A 27964-nucleotide genomic window follows, 5' to 3' on the forward strand; every position below is an offset into this window, starting at 1 on the left:
CCTATTAGTTCTTCAATAATTCCTTATTAGTTATACCAAAAAACCTACCCTGTCTATTGTCAATTATCCTAAAAAAATAAAAGGCAAAACAGCCTGATAAAACGTGTGTACCGTCTGAAGAAAAAAGTTTTTACATTGCAAATGTAAAAACAGTGCTTGCAGTGATTTAATCTTTTATGTGAAATATAAATCTGCATCAACAAGGGGGGACATTTTTTAAATTGTATTTAATAATACTTTACAGAAAGGCATAACTTCACAGAATCATTGGGGACATACACATAAAACCATTCTGTTTAGAAAATCCATTCATTACCCAATATGAATATATTTATTTACCTTCTGATGTAGTAACACAGTGTATTATTTTTTATTTTCTCTAATTGTCCCCCTTTATCTGTTAACAAGGTCAATATGCTCTTGCCAGGCCATTGGAAATAAGAAACATGTTCTTAATTGATTTGCCTGGTTTAATACAGGTAAATAAATAAATAGTCATAAAATAAATCTATTTTGAAAATGCAGGCTTTTTGAAAAGATTTTATTAAAAGCCTTAACCAAAGATGTAATACTGAGAAAAATGTCATAATTACCCCCCTTTATATATAGAAATCTTGTTTATCAGCAGAAGCTCATTTATGGTTTTATTTTCAAAGTCCCCACCATGACTGCCTCTGCTGAAGTGAGTCAAGATGCCGTCAAAATAGTGATGCCAGTGTCCGTCACTTTTAGCTCCAAACCCGAAAACATTGACCTGTGTGAGAGATTTAAAAAATAGGACATCACTGTTTGCAATGCACCAAAAGTTAAAAATTAAATGAGTGCGTGAATGGCTTGCTTGTACAGTAATACATGGCTGAAAAGCAAACAGTCGTTAACCATAACATCCAGCTATGTGGAAATTCACACCCTTAACACTTGCTTGACAATGAAGAGCAAATAATAAGTTAGCTCATTTTACTATCTGCAAATCAAACCTTAATTTGCATATAGTAAAGGTACGAATTGATCAACAAAGTTTATTGCAAACCTGTAAAAAACGCTCATGGTTTTCATTAACCGTCTGTTGCATACTGCACTCTAAACTTTCACCTGAATGTATAATATGCACTATAAGTACACAACCATATTAAGCAAGGATGCATTAAATTGATGAAAAGTCAGTAAAAACATTTATAATGTTACAAAAATTTATATTCCAAAGAAATACTGTTCTTTTGGACTTTTAATTCATGAAAGAATCCTGACAAACTTTCTACAAAATATAAAAGCTCAGCAGAACTGTTTTCAACATTGATATGAAATTTCTTGAGCAGCAAATCAGCATTTTAGAATGATTTCTGAAGGATCATGTGACACTGAAGACTGGAGTAATGATGCTGATCAATAAGTTACATTTTAAAACATTAAAATGGAAAACAATTATTTTAATTTCTATGAATATTTTACATACTGTATTTTTTTTAGCAAATAACTGCAGCCTTGATGAGCAAAAGAGACTTCTTTCTAAAACATGAAAAATCTTAGTTTTAGTACTTCAGGATTATTGGGTCTGTGAATCAGAGTCCTTTATTGGGCACTGTTTACAATGCATGTAAGAGTGTGTCAGCATCTACATAAAATGGATAATGAATAAATAGCAATAATGAATGAATGCCATGATTTATAGACAGTGGCTGCTTTTGGCATCATGGATTTCAGATTAGCCCGCCTCTAAATGACATGTAAAACCAAAATGATGTTGATCCTTTTACATGTCAATCAAATAGTCTCCTGCAAAATGCACTAGACTAGACTTCATGCCGATAAAAAGTCTGGCTCTGTGAGACAAACATTGGAGGAATTGAAATAAGAGATACAACTTTTACCTCATCACAGATGTGCAGGGCGAATATCAATGTAATGAAGCCAGTTGAAGGATATTTGCCATGTTTCTGCAGCCAGCTCTCGTAGACGTATTTTATGAATGCAGGATGGATGATCATCACCTTAAAGGGGAAATGAAGCAGTCAGTCAAGTTTACATGATTCACAAGATGGATTTCCACTATAATCAAAAATTATATAAGAAACATGACAAATGTTAACATATAAAAGAAACACCGTTATAACTTTCGTGGCAAGGGCGCCGCCATTGTGGAGTATTATAACCGGTGACGTCACGGGGTGGGTTTGCTCTGTGCTGAGTTCAGAATACAGTGAAAGATGCATGTAAGCAGGTCGAACCAGCAAACAACTAACGTTAGGTACAGTCATTGTTAGCTAACAGCTGTAAGCATGAACTAGCTAACGCTAACTTAGTGTTTAGCTAGTGAACTTTATTAGTACCAGACAAAAAGATGAAGTCTAACGTTAACAAACTGCACATGGAAACATTGTTCGCGATGTCTGCCATCATATTCAATGTCTCTTATCAACACCATGGTTGCAATACATGGTCAAGATCAGCATCTTGACAGCAGATGGATCGTGCTATCGTGGCGTAATAATCTGTTTGGTTGTAATTTACTTACCTGAATGAAATGAAATCGAATGTATCGTCCTGTGGAATCATTCATTCACAGACAGCATACGAATCTTCCTGTTACGACTCCAAGTCGAGTGTGAATTGAAAGCGCTTCAGTGATTCAGTGCGTGCAGGAAACCGAGATCATTCAAACTGATTCGTGAACCGATTTAGACAGATCTGCCAACATGTTTGATGAAGTCTTTGAACAGAATCGAAAGGAAAAAAAGATTGATTCATTTGTAAATTGAGCATCGCTCATCATGCCCATAAAAAAGATACAGCGCGCTTGGAAAACTATGCATTTAACAACATATTTGCATTAAAATAAAGTGTGCCGTTTACATCCCTGCATATAACGAGTTCTCTTACGAGAGTATCTCTCCTACTGCGTAATATCTTACGCTACGGGGAAAACCTCTTTTCCACGAGATATTGAAGCTAAAAATTATCCTTAATTTTGAATTAATGTAAAACGGTGTGCAGCAGTATGCTGATATAGGCAGGACGGCTCGCGTGCCTATTGGCTGCCCTGCGGCAACAGCAGCAGCCTATCGAGAGAGGCGCTGCGTGACACCATCCTATGGGGGCATTTCGCGCCCATTTCGTCACGTCCCGCCAGAAAAGGCGCAATCTCGCCCTATAAATATAGCTCGATAAGGCTGGTACACCGATTTTCATCTCTTCAGCAAAGCATCACGCATCGCTGGATCCGGAGTGAGAAGCAACGCCGTCTGAGGACAAGCACACCGCAGGATGAGCCTTTGTGTCTGAAGTCGCTGGCACCACCGCCTTTAGCCGCCGTACCTGCTACGCTTTCCGGCGTTATATCCTTTCAATTACTGTGTGTGTGTGTTCGCCGCTGCGACACACATTTTTTCACTGTCTCTCTCTCTGCTAAAAGAGCTACGTCTTTTTCAAGATGCAAAGATCCTGCAGCTCGTGCCGAGCCACACTCAGCGACGGTGACCATCATGTCATCTGCGTTTCCTGCCTGGGTGAGGATCATGCGGCTCTCGCTCTCGTCGACGGCGGATGCTCTCACTGTGAGCTACTGCCTATGGTGACTCTGAGGACTCGCCTGGCATCCTTCTCAGAGCCTGCACTTCAGCCCGCCGTAGCGCCGCGCCGTAAAAAGCGCCGTGCTCAGCGCGGCCCCGAGCCTTCTCCTGCCCGCCAAAGCTCGCCGGTTCGCCAGCCAGCTTCGCCGGCATCGCTCGAGTCCCTCCCCGACGGACAGCGGCCGCCGTCTGCCGCCGCTTCCGCCATTGAGGTCGACGAAACAACCGAGGTCTGTTCTCTCCTGGCATCAGATAGTGAGGAATGGGCGAGCTCTGTGGACCTCCCCCCTGCTAGCCGCGAGCCTTCTGGAAAACGAGCCGGCATTGAATAAGAGCTGATGCGTCTGCTCTCTCAAGCAGTCGACAACCTCGGCATCGACTGGGAGGCGCCCGCGCAGCCTGCGCGCAACCGACTGGACGGATGCTTCCTCAAAAAGGACCACTCGCAGTCACAATCCAGGCCCGCGCCTTTTCTTCCTGAGCCTTACAAAGAAGTCGCGAGGTCCTGGGGCGCCCCCCTCTCGGCCAGGGTGCGTACCTCTGTCTCGGCTGCATTCTCCACTGTGGACGGTGCGAAAGACCTTTCTCTTGCCCCAGTGGAAGCAGTGGTAGCTTCCCATCTCTGCCCGCCCTCTGCTGGACGGCGAGCGCAGACGACGCTACCATCTAAAGCCTGCCGAGGGACGTCAACCATGCACGGTCGCGCTTACACCGCCGCCGGGCAAGCCGCATCAGCTTTACACACAATGGCCATCTTTCAGATCTTCCAGGCCGACCTTCTCCGAAAAATGGACGAGGAAGGCGCTGAATCGATCAGCGTTGCAGATTTGCGGAGCGCTACAGACCTGGCTCTACGCGCCACAAAATCAGCTGCACAGGCCATTGGGCGGAATATGGCCTCTCTCACCGTGGCTGAGAGACATCTGTGGTTGACGCTGTCTGAAATGACTGAAGCGGAGCGCTCTGTATCCCTCGACGCGCCCATTTCGTCAGCTGGCCTCTTCGGATCTGCCGTCAAAGATTTCGCGGACAGATTCCAGGAAGTTCAAAAGACATCACAGGCGATGAAGCACTTCCTCCCGAAGTGCTCTAGTTCCGCAGCAGGTCGCTCTAAACAGCCACCCACACAACCCGCCGCCGCTGCTTCTCAACGCCGCCAGGCCCGAGAACAGAGACCGCGCTCTTGCTCTGCTGGACGCCGCCCCCCTCAGCGCGGGCCCCGGCCGAGGATTGAAATCAAGCCCGAGGTCTCAAAGCCTTCCTAGCCTCTCTGGGAAAGCGAAGGTGTTCAAATCCCGCTGCGGCCGGATTTTCACAGAAACGTTTCGCTCGTCCAGTTCCATGCAATGTGACTGTTCCAGCGTATTTAGCAGTCAACAAGCCGGTCCATTTACCCGCTTGCCTGCACACAAAAGCCGTTTTTACGGCTACCCAGATAAATCCAATAAAGAGAGTATTTTCTGGTGTTCCGGCCACGGCCGACGGTGTTATGAGTGTTGTAAGAATGCCCACGTCTCAGTGCCCATTCCCACACGCAGACACAGCCCATCACAATACAGGGCTAGCACAAATAAAATCGACTCATGTCGATTGTGCAATAAATGTAGTCTACGTGCCCACAATACAGTGCCCACAAACACTACACGAAACATGTCCCACGGTTTCTGTAAAAACGAAACCAACACAGTTCGATCGCGCCCGCACCTCTCTCTCTCTCTCTCCCTCTCCCTCTCTCGCTCTCTCTCTCACACACACACACAGTTCGATCGCGCCCGCACCTCTCTCTCTCTCCCTCTCCCTCTCCCTCTCTCTCTCTCTCTCTCTCTCTCTCTCTCTCTCTCACACACACACAGTTCGATCGCGCCCGCACCTCTCTCTCTCTCTCTCTCTCTCTGTCTCACACACTCATACACAGTTCGATCGCGCCCGCGCTTCTCCCTCTATCGCGCGCGTACACACACAATTCAGCATTGCAATATTGACATCGCAGTCTGTTCAATATGCTGCGTTCATACCAAACGCGAATTGAGCGAATTCTTTCGCTATTTAGAGTTTTATTTATTTTTATACCGTGTATTCTACGTGTAAATTTGTGCACCGAACCGTGACGCCAGTACCAATACGAATAGGCTACATGTACCGTTCCACCCCTACCTTGTATTACATCACACTGTAGGTCCATGTAGCTAATAATAGCCTATATAACAAATATAAAATCAGAAAGATTTATCACATGCACACACACCAGTTATGTTTAGACTACTTAATATAATAATCCTAATTGTATTTGTTATTTCCCCAGTTGTAACCTAAGGTTTCATTGCTGTGATATCTGAGAGGAATTGGATTTGCTTAGCTAATCAAATGATCAATCTCCTAACTGGTACTTTATTGTGTGTTGTAACGTAACGGCGACCATCAGTAAACGTTAATTTATGTTTTTTATTAAGCTGTATGTCTTTACAAAAATCTAAAATAGGCTAATCAAAGGGAAGAGTGCTCTTACAAATCACAAGGGAGCGATTTGACCGCTGATTTTGGCTAATGTAATAGACTCGCTGTTTTTGCTGATGCTGGATCGTCTTTAGCATACACTGCATTCATTAAAAATGCAACTAAGTTAAACGTGTGTTTTACTACACCTGGGGAAACTCACTTCACCTTCAGAGGCTCTGGGGCAGCTCTCCAGTCGGGTTGCAGGGCCACCGCACCGCAGCAGACTCGCTGTGTGTGTGTGTGTGTGTGAGAGCCAGACTGAGCGAACGCCGCTCTGCACGTTTGAATCAGGGACGTACTAAGTATTTGAGGGGTAGGGGGAGGGGCTTTAATAAAAATTAAATTGTTCAATTTTGGTAAATTTATCGTTTAGTTCACTGTTTTGAGAAAGCTTTCGAGTTGTTTTTTAAAGTACAGTTTTTGGATCATCAAAGTTAGGGGGGCAGCTGGGGGGGCAAGGCTCTAGAGTGGGGGGGGCACCTGCCCCCCTTGCCCCCCTGTAGATCCGCCCCTGCTGGCACCCCGTACATTTACGAAGTGCATGGACGTGGCTCTCGCACCCCTGAGACTTCAGGGCATGCGAATTTTGAACTACTTGGACGATTGGCTGATTCTAGCTCGATCACGATCAGAGCTCATAGAACACAGGGCCACATTACTCAAACATCTCGAGAATCTGGGTCTCTCATACCCCTTTTCCACCAAGGCAGAGCTGGTGCTGGTTCGGAGCCAGAGCCTAGTTTCAATTCGGTTCTTTGGTTTTCCACACGCAAAGCACCAGCTCCGAACCAGGAAAAGTGGTTCTTAAGTAGCACCAAATCATTGCTGGTCTAGAACAGAGCCAAGTAAGAACCACTTGCGTCAGGGGCTGGGGGCGGGGTTACCGTGACCAACAAGACGAATAGAAACTTGTGACCGCCATTTTTAAATAGCAGCTAGTCGAGCTAATAGCAGCTCGATTATAAATATCCGTCTATGTAAGTTACGGCGAGCTGCACAAACGCGTTGGACTCCGATTTTTTTGTAAACCCATGAGCATCCATAGTATTGCAACGTCCGTTATTGTTGATGGCTTGTTCGAGATGCATCGGAGCGGCGCGGACCGATCGGAGCTGCGGGAGTGTTTGGAGAACATACGACTCCTTGTGCTTTTAGATCGCTATCGCAGTGCTTTGATGTCATGCGGAGATCGATCTGCGAGAAGCCGATGCCTCTCGAACAAACCTGGCGTACTGTTTGGCGCTACCGCACTAGCGTTGCTGGGCAACATGAGACGTATACAGTGACGTAAGATCTGGCTCTGTTGTGGCTCTCTAGCCAGTGGAAAGGCAAATCGGTTCTTATTAAGCTCGTCAGTCGAACCCACTCTGAACCAGCTTTGGCTCTGGCTCTGAACCAGCACCCGGTTCTTGTTGGTGGAAAAGGGGTATCAGTCAATTGGGCTGAAGGGGGTGGATTGGAATCCACTGCTGCTTCAATGTATATGTATTGATTGATTATAATTAAGGTATTAATCAATATTTTTCCTTCTAAATATCAAATGAGTTGAATGACTTCTCTGGAGATTTTACTTTATTTATATAAGTTACCAGTGTGATTACTGAAATGTTCTTTTCATGTATTCTTTAATGTCTGTATTTGATATCTGAATGCAGTGCTTGCTTATTTAACCCAGCTTCCAGAAATGAAATAGGGACTTGTTTTGTGTTTGAGAAAGGTCTTCAATGTGTTAAAACATATAGGGGTCATTGAAGCCAATAGTTTAAGGGGCCATTTCTTTGTTAAAGCCTTTCTTTCCAGTTAAGACTAAAGTTTAGCTAACCTTGAGAGAAAGAACGCATTATCTTGATGTTTTGAGAGGACTCTCCTGTTTATAGTGAGAGCCTGGCCAAATCCAACCTTGGAAAAGCTGGGTGTCGGTGTGTGTGTTAGTCTTCTTGGTTACAGGTTAAGGAACCACTGGCATTATTGGAGATTGACTGAGTTGTTGTTCTGGACATGCTGGCGCCCAGCAACCCAAATCTGCGACCTGGAAGGTCATGACGTGCCTAACTTCAGCTGCATAATCGATGGAGATATGCTTCAGTCTATCTGTATATGTGTGGAAAATTACTGTGTTTATCTATTTCATAGCCAATGAGAATCATTCATCCTGTAAGCAATGACGTAGCTTAGACCTTGGAAATCGTATAACTGTTGTGATCTTTGTAACTGTAAGCGGGGCGGCCTACGAACTCCTGTGCGAGTATTGAAGCTGACTTCTGCTGATGAAACTGCAAACTATCTTCAGTAAATATTTTCTTTAATTTTTTATAATTCTGACTCTGGGTCTTCATTCTTCATATCTGGTTCTGGGTCTTTAACTGTATACCCCTTACAGGGCGAAGAGCTCGCTGTCTCCCAGCCAGAAAATTTATTTTCTGGGAACAGTGCTGGACTCGCTATCCATGGCAGCGCGTCTGTCGCCAGAGCGCGAACGGGACATTCAGCGCGCCATGAAATCCTTTCGCCGTGGCTCGATTGTCCAGCTCAAAAGGTTCCAGAAAATGCTGGGCCTCATGGCCTCAGCAGCTTCAGTGATCCAGCTGGGTCTGCTTCGCATGCGTCCACTGCAGCTGTGGCTGAAAGCGCGAGTTCCGCCCAGGGCATGGACCGCTGGTCGGTTTCGCCTCCGGATCGATCTAAAATGAGTCTCAGCTTTGGAACCTTGGCAGAAAACCGACTGGTATCAGTCAGGTGTGAGTCTGGGGACTCCCTCGAGTGTGACGGTGGTGTCCACGGACGCCTCCACCTCGGGATAGGGAGCGCTGCTCAGGGGCAGACCGTTCTTTGGCCAGTGGTCAGAACGGGAAAAGCTCCTACACCTGAACTGTCTGGAAATGATGGCAGTCGACAACGCGCTACGGCGCTTCTGTCCCCAGATAAAGGGCCACCACGTCTTGGTCCGGTCGGACAACATGTCAGTGGTGGCATACATAAATCGCCAGGGCGGCATCGAGTCCCGAAACCTTTACAGGCTAACGGAACGCCTCCTGGTCTGGGCTCAGCACAACCTGCTTTCGCTGAAAGCTGCGCATGTGCCTGGTCGCCTGAATCTGGGACCTGACAGACTGTCCAGAAACAATGTCCCAGCAGGGGAATGGTCGCTGCACCCGCAGACGATCCAACTGCTGTGGGAGACATTCGGCAGAGCGCAGGTGGACCTGTTCGCGTCTCACGAGAACGCTCACTGTCCGAAATATTTCTCCAAGAGCAAGGACGCGCTGGCCCACGCTTGGCCCCGCTGTCCCCTCTATGCTTTTCCCCCCGTCTCACTCCTGCCTCAAGTGCTGGAGCAAATCAGGGAAAACGGATGCCCAGTGCTGCTTGTGGCTCCGCTCTGGACAAACCAGACGTGGTTTCCGGTCCTGATGCGGCTGACCAGCACTGCCCCGTGGCCAATACAGCTGAGGAAAGACCTCCTCTCTCAGGCCAAGGGCTCGATTTGGCATCCTCGCCCGCAACTATGGTCCCTACATGCATGGGCCATCAACGGGTACCCGCTAACCTCCCGGAGGGAGTGTTAAACACGATCACGCAGGCGAGGGCCCCGTCTACTAGACGGCTCTACTCCTCGAAATGGTCTGTGTTCTCTGCCTGGTGTCAAGCTCAGGGCTTTTCACCAGTAGACTGCGGGGTCACGGAAGTACTCTCCTTCCTGCAAGAGCTACTGGATAAGGGCAGGACCCCATCCACGCTCAAAGTGTACGTGTCGGCCATAGCAGCGTTCACAAAACCTGTGTCTGGCCAGTCACTGGGGAAGAACAACCTAGTCGTGCGATTCCTCAAGGGAGCTCGGAGGCTGAACCCTCCTAGACCTCCTTCAGTCCCGGTGTGGGACCTTTCTACGGTATTGGAAGCCATGAAAGGTGCCCCGTACGAGCCAATCCATTTGTCAGACATTAAGCATATGTCTTTCAAAACGTTGTTTCTTTTGGCTCTCGCTTCAGTGAAGCACATAGGGGACTTACAAGCGCTTTCTGTAAGCGCGTCATGTATGGAGTTTGGGCCTAATGACTCAAAAGTCATACTCAAACCAAGGCACGGGTACGTGCCCAAATCCCTCAACACACCGTTCAGGGCCCAGGTTATTTCCCTGTGCGCTCTCTCGGCTCATGATGAGGAGGAGGATGCAAGTCTCCTTTGCCCTGTCAGGGCACTGAGAGCTTATGTGTCCCGCTCGTCTGCCTTCAGAAAGCACCCGCAGACGATCCAACTGCTGTGGGAGACATTCGGCAGAGCGCAGGTGGACCTGTTCGCGTCTCACGAGAACGCTCACTGTCCGAAATATTTCTCCAAGAGCAAGGACGCGCTGGCCCACGCTTGGCCCCGCTGTCCCCTCTATGCTTTTCCCCCCGTCTCACTCCTGCCTCAAGTGCTGGAGCAAATCAGGGAAAACGGATGCCCAGTGCTGCTTGTGGCTCCGCTCTGGACAAACCAGACGTGGTTTCCGGTCCTGATGCGGCTGACCAGCACTGCCCCGTGGCCAATACAGCTGAGGAAAGACCTCCTCTCTCAGGCCAAGGGCTCGATTTGGCATCCTCGCCCGCAACTATGGTCCCTACATGCATGGGCCATCAACGGGTACCCGCTAACCTCCCGGAGGGAGTGTTAAACACGATCACGCAGGCGAGGGCCCCGTCTACTAGACGGCTCTACTCCTCGAAATGGTCTGTGTTCTCTGCCTGGTGTCAAGCTCAGGGCTTTTCACCAGTAGACTGCGGGGTCACGGAAGTACTCTCCTTCCTGCAAGAGCTACTGGATAAGGGCAGGACCCCATCCACGCTCAAAGTGTACGTGTCGGCCATAGCAGCGTTCACAAAACCTGTGTCTGGCCAGTCACTGGGGAAGAACGACCTAGTCGTGCGATTCCTCAAGGGAGCTCGGAGGCTGAACCCTCCTAGACCTCCTTCAGTCCCGGTGTGGGACCTTTCTACGGTATTGGAAGCCATGAAAGGTGCCCCGTACGAGCCAATCCATTTGTCAGACATTAAGCATATGTCTTTCAAAACGTTGTTTCTTTTGGCTCTCGCTTCAGTGAAGCACATAGGGGACTTACAAGCGCTTTCTGTAAGCGCGTCATGTATGGAGTTTGGGCCTAATGACTCAAAAGTCATACTCAAACCAAGGCACGGGTACGTGCCCAAATCCCTCAACACACCGTTCAGGGCCCAGGTTATTTCCCTGTGCGCTCTCTCGGCTCATGATGAGGAGGAGGATGCAAGTCTCCTTTGCCCTGTCAGGGCACTGAGAGCTTATGTGTCCCGCTCGTCTGCCTTCAGAAAGCACCCGCAGACGATCCAACTGCTGTGGGAGACATTCGGCAGAGCGCAGGTGGACCTGTTCGCGTCTCACGAGAACGCTCACTGTCCGAAATATTTCTCCAAGAGCAAGGACGCGCTGGCCCACGCTTGGCCCCGCTGTCCCCTCTATGCTTTTCCCCCCGTCTCACTCCTGCCTCAAGTGCTGGAGCAAATCAGGGAAAACGGATGCCCAGTGCTGCTTGTGGCTCCGCTCTGGACAAACCAGACGTGGTTTCCGGTCCTGATGCGGCTGACCAGCACTGCCCCGTGGCCAATACAGCTGAGGAAAGACCTCCTCTCTCAGGCCAAGGGCTCGATTTGGCATCCTCGCCCGCAACTATGGTCCCTACATGCATGGGCCATCAACGGGTACCCGCTAACCTCCCGGAGGGAGTGTTAAACACGATCACGCAGGCGAGGGCCCCGTCTACTAGACGGCTCTACTCCTCGAAATGGTCTGTGTTCTCTGCCTGGTGTCAAGCTCAGGGCTTTTCACCAGTAGACTGCGGGGTCACGGAAGTACTCTCCTTCCTGCAAGAGCTACTGGATAAGGGCAGGACCCCATCCACGCTCAAAGTGTACGTGTCGGCCATAGCAGCGTTCACAAAACCTGTGTCTGGCCAGTCACTGGGGAAGAACGACCTAGTCGTGCGATTCCTCAAGGGAGCTCGGAGGCTGAACCCTCCTAGACCTCCTTCAGTCCCGGTGTGGGACCTTTCTACGGTATTGGAAGCCATGAAAGGTGCCCCGTACGAGCCAATCCATTTGTCAGACATTAAGCATATGTCTTTCAAAACGTTGTTTCTTTTGGCTCTCGCTTCAGTGAAGCACATAGGGGACTTACAAGCGCTTTCTGTAAGCGCGTCATGTATGGAGTTTGGGCCTAATGACTCAAAAGTCATACTCAAACCAAGGCACGGGTACGTGCCCAAATCCCTCAACACACCGTTCAGGGCCCAGGTTATTTCCCTGTGCGCTCTCTCGGCTCATGATGAGGAGGAGGATGCAAGTCTCCTTTGCCCTGTCAGGGCACTGAGAGCTTATGTGTCCCGCTCGTCTGCCTTCAGAAAGACCGAGCAGCTCTTCGTTTTGTTTGGCGGACAAAACAGAGCCTATCCAGATGGATAGTCGACGCCATAGCACTGGCTTACACTTCTAAGGGCCTGAAGTGTCCTTTGGGTGTCAGAGCGCACTCCACGAGAGGCATTGCCTCGTCGTGGGCGTGGTATAGTGGGGTTAACTTGCAGGATATCTGTACGGCTGCGGGCTGGGCCTCGCCGCTACATTTATAAGGTTTTATAACCTAGAGGTTCCCGCCTTACAAGCCAAGCTTCTGTCAGTATAGAATTCAGTGCTATCTGCCCCGCTGTGCCGGCCCAGATGCTGATTTTTGCTTATGTATCGCTCACTGAGCGATAAAACGGCTATATGGGTGTTGAATAACCCGTACTATTACCCAGTTCAGGCTAAACACGTTCACCCTGCCTGTGTCAAACACTATTAACATAACTAGCTCCTATAGGATGCTATTTCATGGGGAATGATGCTTGCAGCCTCTCTTCTCCGACTCTCTGTGAGTCTATGGTGATTATGCACTACATGAGCCCCGGGCTACTGCCCTTGGGACCTTGGTGTCGGATCCCAGTAGGCACGCCGTTTTGCATTGTGTTCCCCATAGCGTAAGATATTACGCAGTACGAGAGATACTCTCGTAAGAGAACGTACTCGGTTACTAACGTAACCTCGGTTCTCTCTAGAGAGGGAACGAGTACTGCGTATCTTGCCATGCATACACAGCTTTGGTTCGCTTCGACGATGAAAACCAGTGTACCAGCCTTATCGAGCTATATTTATAGGGCGAGATTGCGCCTTTTCTGGCGGGACGTGACGAAATGGGCGCGAAATACCCCCATAGGATGGTGTCACGCAGCGTCTCTCTCGATAGGCTGCTGCTGTTGCCGCAGGGCAGCCAATAGGCATGCGAGCCGTCCTGCCTATATCTGCATACTGCTGCACAGCGTTTTACATTAATTCAAAATTAAGGATAATTTTTAGCTTCAATATCTCATGGAAAAGAGGTTTTCCCTGTAGCGTGAGATATTACGCAGTACTCGTTCCCTCTCTAGAGAGAACCGAGGTTACGTTAGTAACCGAGTACGATTTGGGCTATACAAATTACGGGAGTTTCACAGGAGAAACAAAACGGGAAGGGGGCGGGAGATGGATGTGAAATACGGGAGACTCCCGGGGAAAACGGTAGTGTTGTTGACAGGTATGAACTACACCTAATACACCATAACTTGTATGGCCCTGCATATAACGAGATTTGGGAGATCTGTCTAAATCGGTTCGCGAATCAGTTTGAATGATCTGTTCGGTTTCCTGCACGCACTGAATCACTTTCAATTCACACTCGACTCAGAGTCGTAACAGGAAGATTTAAGAAAATCAAGAGTCTTGGATGAAGTGGCCGTGGACAGTACAGTCTAGTGAAAGCAAATCTGCAAAACTGCAAATCTATATTGTTTGCCAGCGATGAAGATCTTTATTAGTTGAACATCTTTGTATGATGTCTGTGAATGAATGATTCCACAGGACAATACATTCGATTTAATTTCATTCAGGTAAGTAAATTACAACCAAACAGATTATTACGCCACGATAGCACGATCCATCTGCTGTCAAGACACTGATCTTGATCATGTATTGCAACCATGGTGTTGACAAGAGACAGGAATATGATGGCAGACATCGCGAACAATGTTTCCATGTGCAGTTTGTTAACGTTACACGTCGTCTTTTTGTCAGTACTAATAAAGTTCACTAGCTAAACACTAAGTTAGCGTTAGCTAGTTCATGCTTACAGCTGTTAGCTAACAATGACTGTACCTAACGTTAGTTGTTTGCTGGTTCGACCAGCTTACATGCATCTTTCACTGTATTTTACTGAACTCAGCACAGAGCAAACCCACCCCGTGACGTCACTGGTTATAATACTGCACAATGGCGGCGCCCTTGCCACGAAAGATATAACGGTGTTTCTTTTATATGTTAACATTTGTCATGTTTCTTATATAATTTTTGATTATAGTGGAAATCCATCTTTTAAATCATGTAAACTTGACTGACTGCTTCATTTCCCCTTTAAAGGATGAGTTCACTTTTTAAAAAAAGTTTTGCTGATAATTTACTCACCCCCATGTCATCCAAGATGCCTTGAAATTAAGATGCCGAAAAGAAATTAAGGTTTTTGATGAAAACATTCCAGGATTTTTCTCCATATAATGGACTTCAAACGGTTCAAGGTCCAAATGACAGTTTCAAAGTAGGCCGCTGTCGGTAGCCTAAAAGCGGCCTAGAAATAGGGTTTCGTTCCACCAAGTCGGGCACTACCTACTTTTTTTTATATTTAACATCAGAAATATAAAGAGATTCCTTAGGAAAAAGTTCTCTGCACACAACCTTGCAGTTTTAGAGAAAAATGATGCTAAAGGTGCCCATTTTGAAAAAAAATGGATAACATAGGGAATTTTTCCCTTTCAAACCGGTTTATCATATAAACACAAAAATGCCGAATTACCACTTGAAGTACAAAATAAACCAGTTTGAAATGTGTGATATACCTGAAGTTGCTATCTAGGCACAGTAAACATAAGATTAGCAAGAAAACTTCTACTGTAGCATTAACATCCCAATTACTTCTCATTATGTTGTTCCAATTCAAAGGTAATATTTGAGGTAAAATCTGAATAACAGATCGAATTAAGCCAAAATATAATATATAAAAAAAAACCTTTTCAAAATAACACATTTAATGGTGAATTGTCAATTTGCATACACGAGCAGTAACTGCACTACATGTACACTGTAAAAAATATTACATGCTATCTACTTTAAAAAAAATGGTAACAATATTACACTATTATATTTGAGTAAATTTTAAGGTTTGTTTTTTTAGTGAAATCTACCCGAATGAATCAAGTAAAATTTAGTCTATGGCACATGATGAATTTAATATTATTAGTGGAACGTGCTTTTTTAATTTAAGTTGTCTCACAAATAAATCAAGCAGAATTTACTCATTTGTATTAATGAAATTTACTTAATTATAACATTTACTGCCTTTTTCAGGTTAAGATAATAATGAATACATAATGCACTTTTTGTTATCAAACATGCTTTTATTCTGTATTTTTTGCACAAATAAAACAAATCTATATAAAATGTAAGACAGCCGTTTTAAGACATGAAACATAAAAGCAAGAAAACATTTTCCATGTCATTGAGAAAGATCATTTTGTTACACAAAAACATGTGCATACAAATTTCTGTTGGAAAAGTCACATTCTTGACTAAAACCTGTGAATAACTTGTAGCAAAACATAAAATAATTTGTACTTGCTGAAAGCTTTCATGTAGAACAATATTAAACATTCATCAATCAATGCAGTTTTTTTTCAGCAGAGCTTGGTCATAATGCATTGTCTCAATCTACGTCATGAGTTTGTTTTAAGTGTTAGTAATTTCAGGGAAAACATGCAAACATCCAGTTCCAAGAAGAGCTTCTGAAAGGCCTCTAAAGGTGTGCCTCAGTTCTTCCGGGTGGGTGAGGTTTAGTGCATACGTGAGTCCAAGAAGAACAGCACAGGCTCTTGACAGATTTTCCAAGCCATGCCATGACTTGCATCCCCTCCAAGATGATGCTGAAATCCTCCTGATAATCCCTCTTGCAGACGGCAATTTTCATTATGTGCTGCAGGATATCTCCATTGTCACACTGTAAAACAAACATTAAAGAAGTATTTTTTTATCTTGTCTGTCTCATTAAAAGTCTGTTAATAATTATAATTATAAATATTAACCATAACCATTAACCAAATAATAACCATAATTATAAAGTTGATTTGTATACGGTAGTAAAAATTTCTTATAACAGCTTAAAATGCTAAGACAACTACAAGTAAACCATTATAGTTTATTTTCTTTTCTAATCACACCACAAAGACTTTCACAATAACATAAGTAAAGTTTCACCAATGACAGAGGGTGTATTCAGGAAGAGAAAATAAAATAAACGTAAAATTACATTTGGTCACACTATTGTTGTAAGGTATTAAATTATATTTAATTAATATATTAAAAAATATTTAACACAAAATAGATTTTTGTCAGCCACTATAAGAAAAAGGGTAACACTTTATTTTGATGGTCCACTATAGATATTCTACTAACTGTAAGTAACTACATGTCAACTAACTCAGAGTATTAGTAGACTGCTAGGTTAGGGTTGATAGATTGATAGAAGTTAACCTAGTTGCAGTTACCTATAGTCAGTATAGAATGTCTAAAGTGGACCATCGAAATAAAGTGTTAACTTTTGTCATATATTGGCTGACAAAAAAATCTATTTTGTGTTAAATATTTTCACATTAGCTTTATATAATTTAATTGGAAAAAAGATTGTTTAAGTTGCATTTCTATTTTTATAAATAAAAACAATGTACAAATACATTTCTCAAAATACCATAAATATATAGAATAATTCTAGTCACTTACATTGTACTCTTGGATGAGTTCATCTTTTTCGCCCAGATAACAGATCAAGCAACGGAGGACAACGTCTCTCATCATGTCGATGTTTTTAATCGAGATTCTGATGTGACAAAAGTTTGTAAATTAGCATCACCCAAAAATAATGAAAAAATATTCATATGTTATGAAAGTAGCTTACCTGCAGCGTGGGATCAATAGCTAGCTCCGTAGTGTCCGACGTTTTGAGCCATTCCTTCGCACATTGCTTAAATTTGTCCCATCGGACTTCAGTAAAGGGCGGCGGACCTTTCGCACCATCTTTTCCGACATGAAGAATACACTTTACCAGTGTTAATCGAGTTTGATCGCCGCTATCAGATGAAGAAGCGCTGGTTACGTCCTCCTCCATCACTACATGTGCATAGTGATATTGGCTTGATTTAGGCTCTGACCCACTTACATTTTCGATGCTGATTGGTTGAAAATCTAGCTAAACAGTTTTATATGTCTCAATACGCAGTCAATATAGTGCGCCAATAAATTACACTCTTCTCATTAACTGCAGGATAATGCTGGGAGAACTTTTTGCTTGGATACCTTTTATTAACGTTGAACATATTGAGCAAAAGAAAATGTAGTGCCTCGTTTGTCGGAACGAAACAGCTCACGTACAGCGGCCTAAAGGGCTTTAAATGATACCAGACGATGAATAAGGGTCTTATCTAGCGAAACGATCGGTCATTTCAAAAATAAATAAAAAAGTTTAAGTTTTATAAGCACAAATGCTCGCCTTGTTCTGTGATGCATCACAGAACAGAGCAAAGGTGTTTTAAGTGTTAAGGGTGTTTTTCATTTGGACCTTGAACCGTTTGAGGCCCATTGAAGTCCATTATATGGAGAAAAATCCTGGAATGTTTACATCAAAAACCTTAATTTCTTTTCGACTGAAGAAAGAAAGACATGGACATCTTGGATGACATGGGGGTGAGTAAATTATCAGCAAAAGTTTTTTTTAAAGTAAACTAATCCTTCAAAAAACAACCAAAATAATCATGCAATACGCTCTTAAAAATAAACATTATTTATTGGTATTGATGGTTCCATAAAGAACCTTTCAATTTTAACAAAAGTTTCTTTATAGTGGAAAGCTGTTCTTTAGATTTTAAAAATGTGTTTCACACTAAAGGCCCGCTCACACAGAGGACGATTACTATAACGTTTGCCGCACTGGTCTGACGAAATAAAGGCCACGCTTCATACAGATGTCTTTTGTATATCTCTTTTCGGTGACATCGCGAAAACTACAAGAAATAAACATATTAAAAATATGCATTTCTCAGTCTTTACAAGTCTCTCGTGCCAATGTCCGATGATATGCAAGTAGGGATGGGAATTTATAAGAATTTAACGATTCCGATTCCATTATCGATATTGCTTATCGATTCTCTTATCGATTCTCATTGGGTGAGGGAATAAGTACAAATGTGTTTGTTTGTATTAACTCGCTTTAATATCTGATCAGAAGACACAGCACAGAGTATTAGTGGTTTGAACACACTGGTCTCATGGTTCGGTTCGATTACGATTATAATGTCATCGATTCAGTTCAATTCGATATCTCGATGCATCGCGGTGCACTGCATCCAATTTTCAATTTTACTTCAAAAGTGATGTGTGCGTGCGCACGCGTGTGTGTGTGTGTGTGTGTTCGCCTGTTCGGGAAGTCGCAGTGACAGAAACAGTGACATTCCAGTTAAAGTTTCATGGGACTAAAGTCTGTTTATCCCATTAAGAAAATGAAATTGTCAAATCAATTTTGTTTTAAAGAAATGTTCATTTAAAAGCAGCGCTCATTCATCATTGTATAATGTTACCCTGAGACGCGCGCATCCGTCAACGAGTCCGTTGTTGAAGGCGATCATCCATTTATAATGACGCGTAACACAGAATACTTGTAATTTGACCATCGGGTGCGGATACCTAAATCAGATAACATTAGGGCGGGTGGATGATTTGTTTTTGGCTGCGGATCCGGGTGATCCTGTTCAAGTTATAACAGCTCGACTGTTCAACAGTTCAAGTTAGTGGTATTACCTCGTGCATATTCTATTTGTGCGTGATATGAGCGCACACGCACTGTCTCTTCTCCAGGTCGTGCTTACCAGGTTGTTCATAAATGCCGAAATGTGCCCAGATGTAGCCTAGGCTTTTAAAGTAGTTGGAGCATTTTTAATCACTCACACTCGCGTCAAATTAATTGCATGCTGTGTGGCCAAATGTTTCTGCATATTGGAGGTAGTTCCCTTTGACGAAATTGAAATTTTACAAGTGTTGCAAGTGACCGTATTGTCGTCTTTTCGCGTGAAATATAACCAAAACAACGTAGCGCGTGTGTGACGTCATGACACATTTGCAACGAGCGGAACCGATAAGAGGAATCGTTAAGCAAGCATGCTAAAGGTTCCAAGGAATCGGTTCACTGGGCACCGGTTCTGAAGAAGAACCGGTTCTCGATTCCCATCCCTATATGAAAGTGAATGTCACAACAGAAATACGACAAATCCAATCAACATCATGAATAGCACATCACATCGTGCACGTAAAGTAATATAAAATAAAACTAAACATTATGAAATGTATATAAAGGTAAATTAACGTGTGCGCCCGTAAAACTATTCAGATTAGGCAATTCTTTTTCAGACTACATGTCTTTTCTCTGCTACCATGTTCGTTCTGACCCAAAATGACGCAGAGAGAGTAGACCCGCTCCAAACTGAACCGGGTCACGTGACACATCACGTTTTCTACGTAAATCTTACTTAAAGTAGGCTACCCCTAAATTTAAACACCTCAAAGAGCATACATTATAAATATCGTCTTCTGAATATCACGATTGTTTTTAAATTGAATAAACTCAAATTGACATTCATTTGTAACAAAAATATAAATACACATCTCAACAACAAAAAAAAATCATGTCCTTTGACAGTTAGCCTACTATAACGATATCGCTCGAAATATAAAAGAATTGCAGACTCCAGACCACAACTATAACCGCACAGAGAAACAATATCGTTGGAATCATTTTCAGGGCAATTTTTTCTAGCTGATAACCATAAAAACATCAGAATCCATCCTTGGGCCTATACCATGAAGCCGGTTTAGGTGGCTAGCCAGCTATGTTTCAGTTTAATTTGCGTCAACCCTGGGTTTTAGGGACCATGAAAGTGGTTTGGCTTTTAGCAGTGTTCATCGCCATAGTAACTTACGCTCCATGGCTAACCTGGTCCGGGGCAGGTTATGTTCTAGGTAAGAGGTTGCAAACCGAACTTGGACCAATCAGCTGTGAGCAAAGTGACACATGTCTGATGCGATAAAGTCACTCCACCTGTTTCTACTCAAAATTAAAGGTCACTACATAGCAAATGATTTTTACAGACAAAATTGTCTGGTTTTTAGTGATGCTTATTTAGAATAATAAATTTGTATGATTTAGATATTATTTATGTAATTATTATACCCTTTATCAATCACACATGTACAATTTTAGTTCATCAATTATTATTACGCAGTTTAAATGAATATATAAAGGTAATATAAATACGCTTTAGCATCAATAGATGAAGCAATAAAATGACTACATGTGAGCTTAAATGTTCAATTCTCTCTATACCTTTATCAGCTGTATAAAATAACTTCAGAACTTTTACTTGCACTGATATACAGTAGCGAGACTTTTTCTTTTAGTTGTCCTCTTTCATAGACAGCTGTTTCTCCTTGCTGTGTAAATTTGTTTAAATTCTTAATATTTTAATACTTTTATTTAATAAGTGAATTGCGCTGCTTCTCTCGCGAGAAATTAATCTCAGTTTCACTCTCTCTCAACATGTGATTGGCTGTTCGCTACTGATGTCACACTTAAACTCCTAAACTCAGGATCAAAGCCTGAGTTGACAGAGAAAGTTGATGATCAGCATCATGGTATCAACAAAGCCTTGTTGGATTGGTTTGGTTTTGTCAACTCTAAACTAATCCTGAGTTTGTTCAACTACCATCATGGTACAGGCCCCTGCTTTAAAGAGTTCAAGCCTTTAAAGCTGCAGAAGACAAAACTGCAGCGCATGCTTAATAACTGAAAAATATTGTATGCTGGCGTGGATGCTACAACAAGTATCGTTGTAGTTCTCTTTATAGTTATCATTTTTGGTGTGAACGGTCCTTGAGAAAAAAAAACAAATAGCTCTTCTGTGGCATCGCTGCGAAAACCCCTCTTGGAACCTTTATTTGTGCACAATTCAGGGGATTCTGACTTAATCATGCATAATTTAATGACATTTGTTTAGGAAAACTATACAGATCAATACGTGAAAATCAATGTTATATACTGATTGATAGATATGATTCTTACCTTGTCTCTGTCTGCATTTACTGTAGGACTCACTCTAATATAAGTGCTGAGGAAAACAAAGATTCATTACATTAAGATAATTGCCATAAAAGGCTTTTTAATAATTATGTGAGCGTGTGAGGAAACAATTGCACCTCGTGATGTGTCTGGTGGTGAAGACACTGATGAGCCAGCGCATGTCTGTAATCTTAAAGGGCAGAAGCACCAGATGGGTGGAGTTGTCCATGTCTACAGCGCTCTCAGGATACAGAACCCGGTGAGTGGTCTTAGATCCCACATCCTTCTCAAAACCTTTTGTCGGACCTTTATTTATCCTGAGGTAAGAGCATGAAGCTGTATTTTTAAGTCATCTGTTGTCGTATGCATCGTCGAGACTTCAAAAGAGAAAATAAAATACCTAATGACAAAGTCATGGCTGTCTATTAGTTGACCATAGTGGGATGCCAGGAGGTTCCCAGAGTTTCCCACCACAGCACAGGTTCTGCAGCGATCTGGACCACCATCTGAGTAGTGTTCTTCATCAGGGAAGAGAGAAAACAATGTGTCCACCACATCTGTGTAGTTAGTTTTAGAGGCTTCCGACTGTAGACCCTATATGAATGTTAAAACACATGATCGGGTTTAAGAGCTTCAGAATAGGAAACTTTCACTGGGAAGACTCTTTTTTAAAAAACATTCCCGAGGTTCACTTACAACGTAATTTTTTTTTGCACAAACAATAATTTTCAACCCTCATTCTGACCCTCTGTCTGAAAAGCCTTGTCACTGGAGAACTATAAACGACAGCGGTGGAAAAAAATTAAAAATTTGCGTTCCGTATTACGGTATATCCATTAGGAGCGCGGTTTGTCCAGTATTTTTGAACTACACATTATTCACTGCAATTTAAATCAGCTTTGCATATAAGGAATTAAATTAGGTAAACAAAGCTCGTAAGGTGTGTGCGTGTGCGCAACTGTCAATGGATTGTTGCAATCATAACATGATACTCAGAGGAAAACCACAGGCTAGGGAGAGAATATTCTCCGTATATTCTAATACATATTATACACATATAGGTTATACATGCATACGTTTGTATGACTATCTTTGTGAGGACATTCATTTATATAATATAGCCTTTTCCCCAACCCTGTTCCTGCAGACACACAACAGTAGGCTATACACATTTTGGATCTGACCCACTTATTTCCGGTCTTGGAGCCACCACATCTGTGTAGTATTTTTAGAGGCTTCCGACTGTAGACCCTATATGAATGTTAAAACACATGATCGGGTTTAAGAGCTTCAGAATAGTAAGCTTTCACTGGGAAGACTAATTTAAAAAAAAAATCCTGTGGTTCACTTACAACGTCATTTTTTTTTTTGCACAAACAATAATTTTCAACCCTCATTCTGACCCTCTGTCTGAAAAGGCTTGTCACTAAAATGTCACTGTCTGAAAAGGCCTGCCACTGTTATGATTGTCCAACATCATTGCATAGGAAACAGCATCAACAACCATTTGCTTTTGTACATGGGTAAGTATTTGGAAAACTATTATAAAATTACAAAAAAAGTGATTCATGTAAAATTGTCATTTACAGACATTTAGAAATGTCATTTACAGACAGAGCATTCTGAAATAATTTACCATTTTTAATATGTTACTTTCTACATTAATGAAAGTTGGTGTTCAGATGTTACAACAACTGAAAAAGATGTGCTCTCCTAATTTAGAGATTTAGAGGCTTTTATAAACTAAAGAGCAGAAGTTTTCCTCTTTCATTCTCGTGAATGTTTACATGCCTCCAGACGCGTGTGAGCACAGCGCTGCAACTGCTGGCTGAACAGATCACAGACACAGACTCTTTTAATCATTCTTAGGGATTTTAACAAAGCAAAATACAGACAGCACGTTACGTGTCCCACCAGAGACAGTAATATAGTGGTAATTAAGTAATTAAGGGCCTGATATACTCACAGTGAAGTTCTTTTTCGTTCTTCGTTTAAGTGTAAAATGAAGTTCAAAATACGTGATCACACGATACTGTTATCGAACATATGAAGCCATCCACACTGCTGAGAGCGGTGTTTAGATGAACATGTAAATCTGTGCTGCATGCCTTCCTCTCAATAACAAAAGCTTAAGCAAAGCATCTGATCATAGCGATGTGGACGAGCTCTGCGGCGCTCCAATAAAGGGTAGGACTGGAAGAACTGGAAGAGAGGGCTACTCTCTGAGAAAACAAAGGAAATTAAAATTTGAACTCTCTTGCTATATTACCATCCCCATTCGAGACACGGTCACACTTGAGTTGATCACCTCCTAATTTACACTTCATTCCCTTCACCCATCCCTACCTGAATTCACTCAAAATCTATATGGTTTAATATGAACAATTATCATACAGTATATTATAAATGTTTGGTATCATTTGAAATGTCTAAGTGTGACTGGTGCAAAGGTCTTAGGTGTGGAGAGTTTCGAGATATCTTGGTAACTGCTGTGGGTGTGCCCCCATGTAAATCAATTTCTGTCCCCAGTAAGTCTGGGACGGTGATTAATGCAAATGTCCACTGTGAACTGTGAACGGCTTGTGGCGATTCTGTAACCCAGACCAGCCTGTGATGTGGAGTGTATGCAAAACACTTCGCATCATGTAGATAATGTCAAGGTTCGCATCTTTTCTATTTATTCCAGAGCATTTGATGTTTTGTATCTATTATCTTTGAAATCATTATGAAATTGGCATGATACATTTACCTGACATAATAAAGTGTAAACATTTGATTTTATTCTAACTGACTCTGACATTATTTTCAGTAAAGAGTTAAAAAGAATAGTCAAACATTCCCTCACATTTAATGATGCACACATATCATTAAAACCTTTTCATGTATGGAGTCAGATGAGAGGTAATACATATGAAAAAATGAATTTCATTTAATCAAATTATTTTGCCACGAGGAAAGGCAGTAACGCGCAGAGAGTTTCACCCGCTGATCGGATGCCTCCATATGGGCCAATTGAGTCGGGCTAACTAAAGTCACGTCACGCTATTTATAGGCTATCACTTTATACAATAGATAGCATCAAGTCAAGCAGATTTACCATATTAAACATGAAAAACAGTGTCAATGTCTCATTTCATTGGAAGTACAACTTCATTTTTTTTAAAGCAGCTATCCAGTGTGCTCATGTTTTCACTGATGGACATCTGACCGCGACCGCATGAACAGGCCTGAATCACAAAAGATTTCCATGTGAAAGAAGGCGGAACTAGGCGGAGCTTCCGCGCACACCTACCTATTACGTAAACGCCATGGACCAATGGCAGTACGAAGGGTTTTCCCAGGAAAGCTGTTTCGAAATCCCAAAACAAACTCCTAGCGAACTTGGTTTCAACCAGATTTTATTCAAAATTGCGTCACATCAGTTTGTTCTTCAATCTGCTTTAATTATATTGGGGCCTTTACACCACAATAAAGGACGCATATCACTCTGTCCCACGTGCAGCTTTGGATCTCTCTGATCACTGTAGTTCATCTTATACCGACCTATAGGCAGAAACTGAAATCCGGTAAACCTGTAATTTGGACTGTGTGTGTCCATGGTTTGCAGTGTGTGTGTGTGTGTGTGTCCCTACTCACTACTTGGATGGGTTAAATGCAGAACACAAATTCCGAGTATGGGTTACCACACTTGGCCTTCATGTCATGAGAATACATTCCTACCAGGACATTCTTATCATTCACTAATGACAAACCATGGTTAACTGGGAAACTCAAACAGCTTCATCATGCCAAAGAGGATGCTTACAGAAGTGGGGATAAAATCTTGTTTAACCAGGCTAAAAAAATAGACCAACCAAAGCTGTGGCTAAATGTTTTAAGCCAACAATCCGGTGTCAGTCTGGACAGGTCTAAGGAACATCAAGCACAAGACATTAACCCCACGATCTGTGAAGAATCAACTGGCTGAGGATCTGAATGTATTTTACTGTAGATTTTAAAAGCCCAGAATCTCACCCCACACCCGCTCTGATCTGCACTTCACACAAAAACCAACACACACCCTTCAACCCCTGTCCTGCTATTCAACCTGCGCTTAAGGTCTGTGTGGAGGATGTGAACAGAGTTTTCAAAAAACAGGAGACCAGCAAAGCATCAGGCCCATACGGTATTTAAATGTCTAATCTTCAACAGAACACTGGAGCAGTGTGAAATCTCAAGTTGCTTCACTATCATTTAGTTGATAAACTTAAGGTTGAGCCACTGTAGTCAATTGGACTATTTTAGCGATGTCTTTACTAACTTTCTGGGCTGGCAGAATGCAATTACCAAGCAGCCTAAGGTGTCAGCAAGCTCTCAGATTTCATCATCATCAAAAATATCTTCATTTGTGTTTCGAAGGTGAACAAAAGTCTTACAGGGTTAAAACATGAGGGTGAGTAATTATTGGGTGAACTAACCCTTTAAATAAGTTAAATCAAAATCATATATGAAGCAGTCCCCATTGGTGGTCTCCATTATTTTCCATATGGAGAAAAAAATATACTATAATGGAAGTCAAACCAGAAACTGTTTGGTTACTCACTACTCAAGAAACTCACACAGGTTTGGAACAACTTGATGAATACATGATTATAGGCTACTCTAAATTTTATGTAGAAAAAAAAAATATTATGGAAAAAAGGTTCCACAGAAAAAAAAGAAAAATAAATTATATATATATTTTTTTGGCAAATGAATGAACCCAATTATGGCAGTTATTCACCGTGATCAAACTAACCCCAGTCTCCCCCACCCTTGGTTTTCATCCAGAAAGAAGTCACGTACCTTCCACCAATGGTAGACGTCTGTCTGTAACGCACTGTTTCTCCTGTTCAGCAGAGGTGGAACTGTGGGGTTGAACCGCAAGAAGAACCAGTCATCATCGTTCAGATCCGTGACACATTTATCACAAGCGCACAGACCTCCTTTGGTGGAATCAACTGATGTTTTGAGAAAAGTATAGATCACCGCGTTTTGGAAGAACATAAGAAGAAATAAGATGCTAAAAGTGAAGAGCCCTGTGATGTATGGATATCTCCATTTAGTGATGGGAACCATATTTTCAGCTGGTTGAAGAGGGTTTCAAATCCTACAGCTGAGAAGAGAAAAAAATATATTAGTGTGCAATTTATTATTAGGCACTCTATAGAACACTCAAAGAATCCTTGGCAAAATGGCACAATGTTGGCTACTTTATTAAAGTGAAGGAATTTTCCTTATTTATTTTTACAGGTGTTTTACCTGTATTTTGAATACCTGGGAGAAAATTACCAGTAGCCTAGGCTATCCTATATTTTCCGGGGTTTTTTACAGCGTACATTAATAAATGTGACATTTATTATTATCCTCATCTCGTATGATTTTTCCATCTTCATTGTGTTTGATAGGTCTAAAACCATAAAGTTACCAGAGAACAATAAACGACAGCGGTGGATTTAAATTAGGTAAACAAAGCTCGTAAGGTGTGTGTGTGCGCAACTGTCAATGGATGTTGCAATCACAACATGATACTCAGAGGAAAACCACAGGCTAGGGAGAAAATGTTCTCCGTATATTCTAATACATATTATACACATATAGGCTATACACGCATAAGTTTGTATGACTATCTTTGTGAGGACATTAATTTCTATAATATAGCCTTTTCCCCAACCCTGTTGGTCTTGGAGCCTCAACTAATGAGCTGATGAGATGAATCAGGTGTGTTTGATTAGGAAGAGTTTGAAAATGTGTAGGGTTGGTGTGCCTCCAGGAACAGGGTTGGGAAACACTTATATAATGCAATCCCCAGTATGGAATGATATTCCCAGCCCTTTGCCATACACTTAACCATCATTGCCTAACCTTTACCTTAAATCTATCTTTAACAATTCTAACCTTATCCCTAAAACAAACACTTAACCCTCAAACAGCTCTTTAAAGGGGTGTCAAAGCAAGGACCAGCCACAAGGTCCTCATTTTACTCACTTTGTCATCACTCCACTCAAACTAGTCCTTAAAATGATAACCACACACACGCAAATAAACTGAAAACTGTAGTACATTAAATATGCATTCTAGTAAACGGAAGAGTCATTTTCTATTGTGTGACAAAGACAAAAACTAATATTCATTTAAAAATAAATAGTGTAAAGTTAACCTACCTGATGTTTGTAAAAACACTATTTTTTAAACACAATCTGGAACAATAGCAGTAAGCCTGAAGAATGTGTGCCAGATTTGTGAATGTGGTAGATGATCAGGTTAAATATGAGGGATGAATCTAAGGAGGAGGGGTTTCTCTTCTACACCTCCTGATCAAATAACTGTCACATGTCTGTCCTGTCTTGGTTATGCACATGAGTGTTTTCTTATGTTGGGCTATGTGCTCTTGTTATTGTCTGGTCCCTCCCCCTTGTTATCTGATTATTGGTTTATTTGTCCCACCTGTTATCCTCGTTACCCGCCTTATTTGCCTTCCTATTTAGTCTTCCTGTGTTTGCTGTCCTGTGCTCGTTTGTTGTATTTGTTATGTGTATTTGTCGTGTTGAGTTCTGTTCCTGCCCTGCCTTGTTTGTTCTGGATTAAGTTTGTACGTTGTAGTT

General features: G+C 42.6%; 1 protein-coding gene across 1 annotated transcript; it reads right to left on the reverse strand.

Moving 5' to 3' along the window:
* Window positions 1-208: 208 nt before the first annotated feature.
* Window positions 209-27607, reverse strand: LOC143701554 (CMP-N-acetylneuraminate-beta-galactosamide-alpha-2,3-sialyltransferase 1-like). Its single transcript, XM_077194919.1, has 7 exons — window positions 27524-27607; window positions 26166-26475; window positions 21742-21935; window positions 21479-21658; window positions 21345-21390; window positions 1869-1988; window positions 209-754 (listed from the first exon to the last, which is right to left on the reverse strand). The coding sequence occupies exons 2-7, from the start codon at window positions 26436-26438 to the stop codon at window positions 590-592; spliced, it is 978 nt and encodes a 325-aa protein (XP_077051034.1). The 5' UTR covers window positions 26439-26475; window positions 27524-27607; the 3' UTR covers window positions 209-589.
* Window positions 27608-27964: the final 357 nt, after the last annotated feature.

Source organism: Siphateles boraxobius, unplaced genomic scaffold (genome assembly GCF_051911475.1).
Source record: "Siphateles boraxobius isolate OS27281-9 unplaced genomic scaffold, OSU_SipBor_1 33, whole genome shotgun sequence".
Lineage (NCBI taxonomy): Eukaryota > Metazoa > Chordata > Actinopteri > Cypriniformes > Leuciscidae > Siphateles > Siphateles boraxobius.

Bases quoted from the DNA above. Each gene is read 5' to 3' on its own strand.
- LOC143701554 (XM_077194919.1), bottom strand. From the start codon at position 26,438: ATGGTTCCCATCACTAAATGGAGATATCCATACATCACAGGGCTCTTC. The intron at 21,936-26,165 runs GTACGTGACTTC...ACATTCATATAG, and splicing joins ACGTCTACCATTGGTGGAAG to GGTCTACAGTCGGAAGCCTC. The intron at 21,659-21,741 runs GTATTTTATTTT...CTCTTACCTCAG, and splicing joins AGCCATGACTTTGTCATTAG to GATAAATAAAGGTCCGACAA.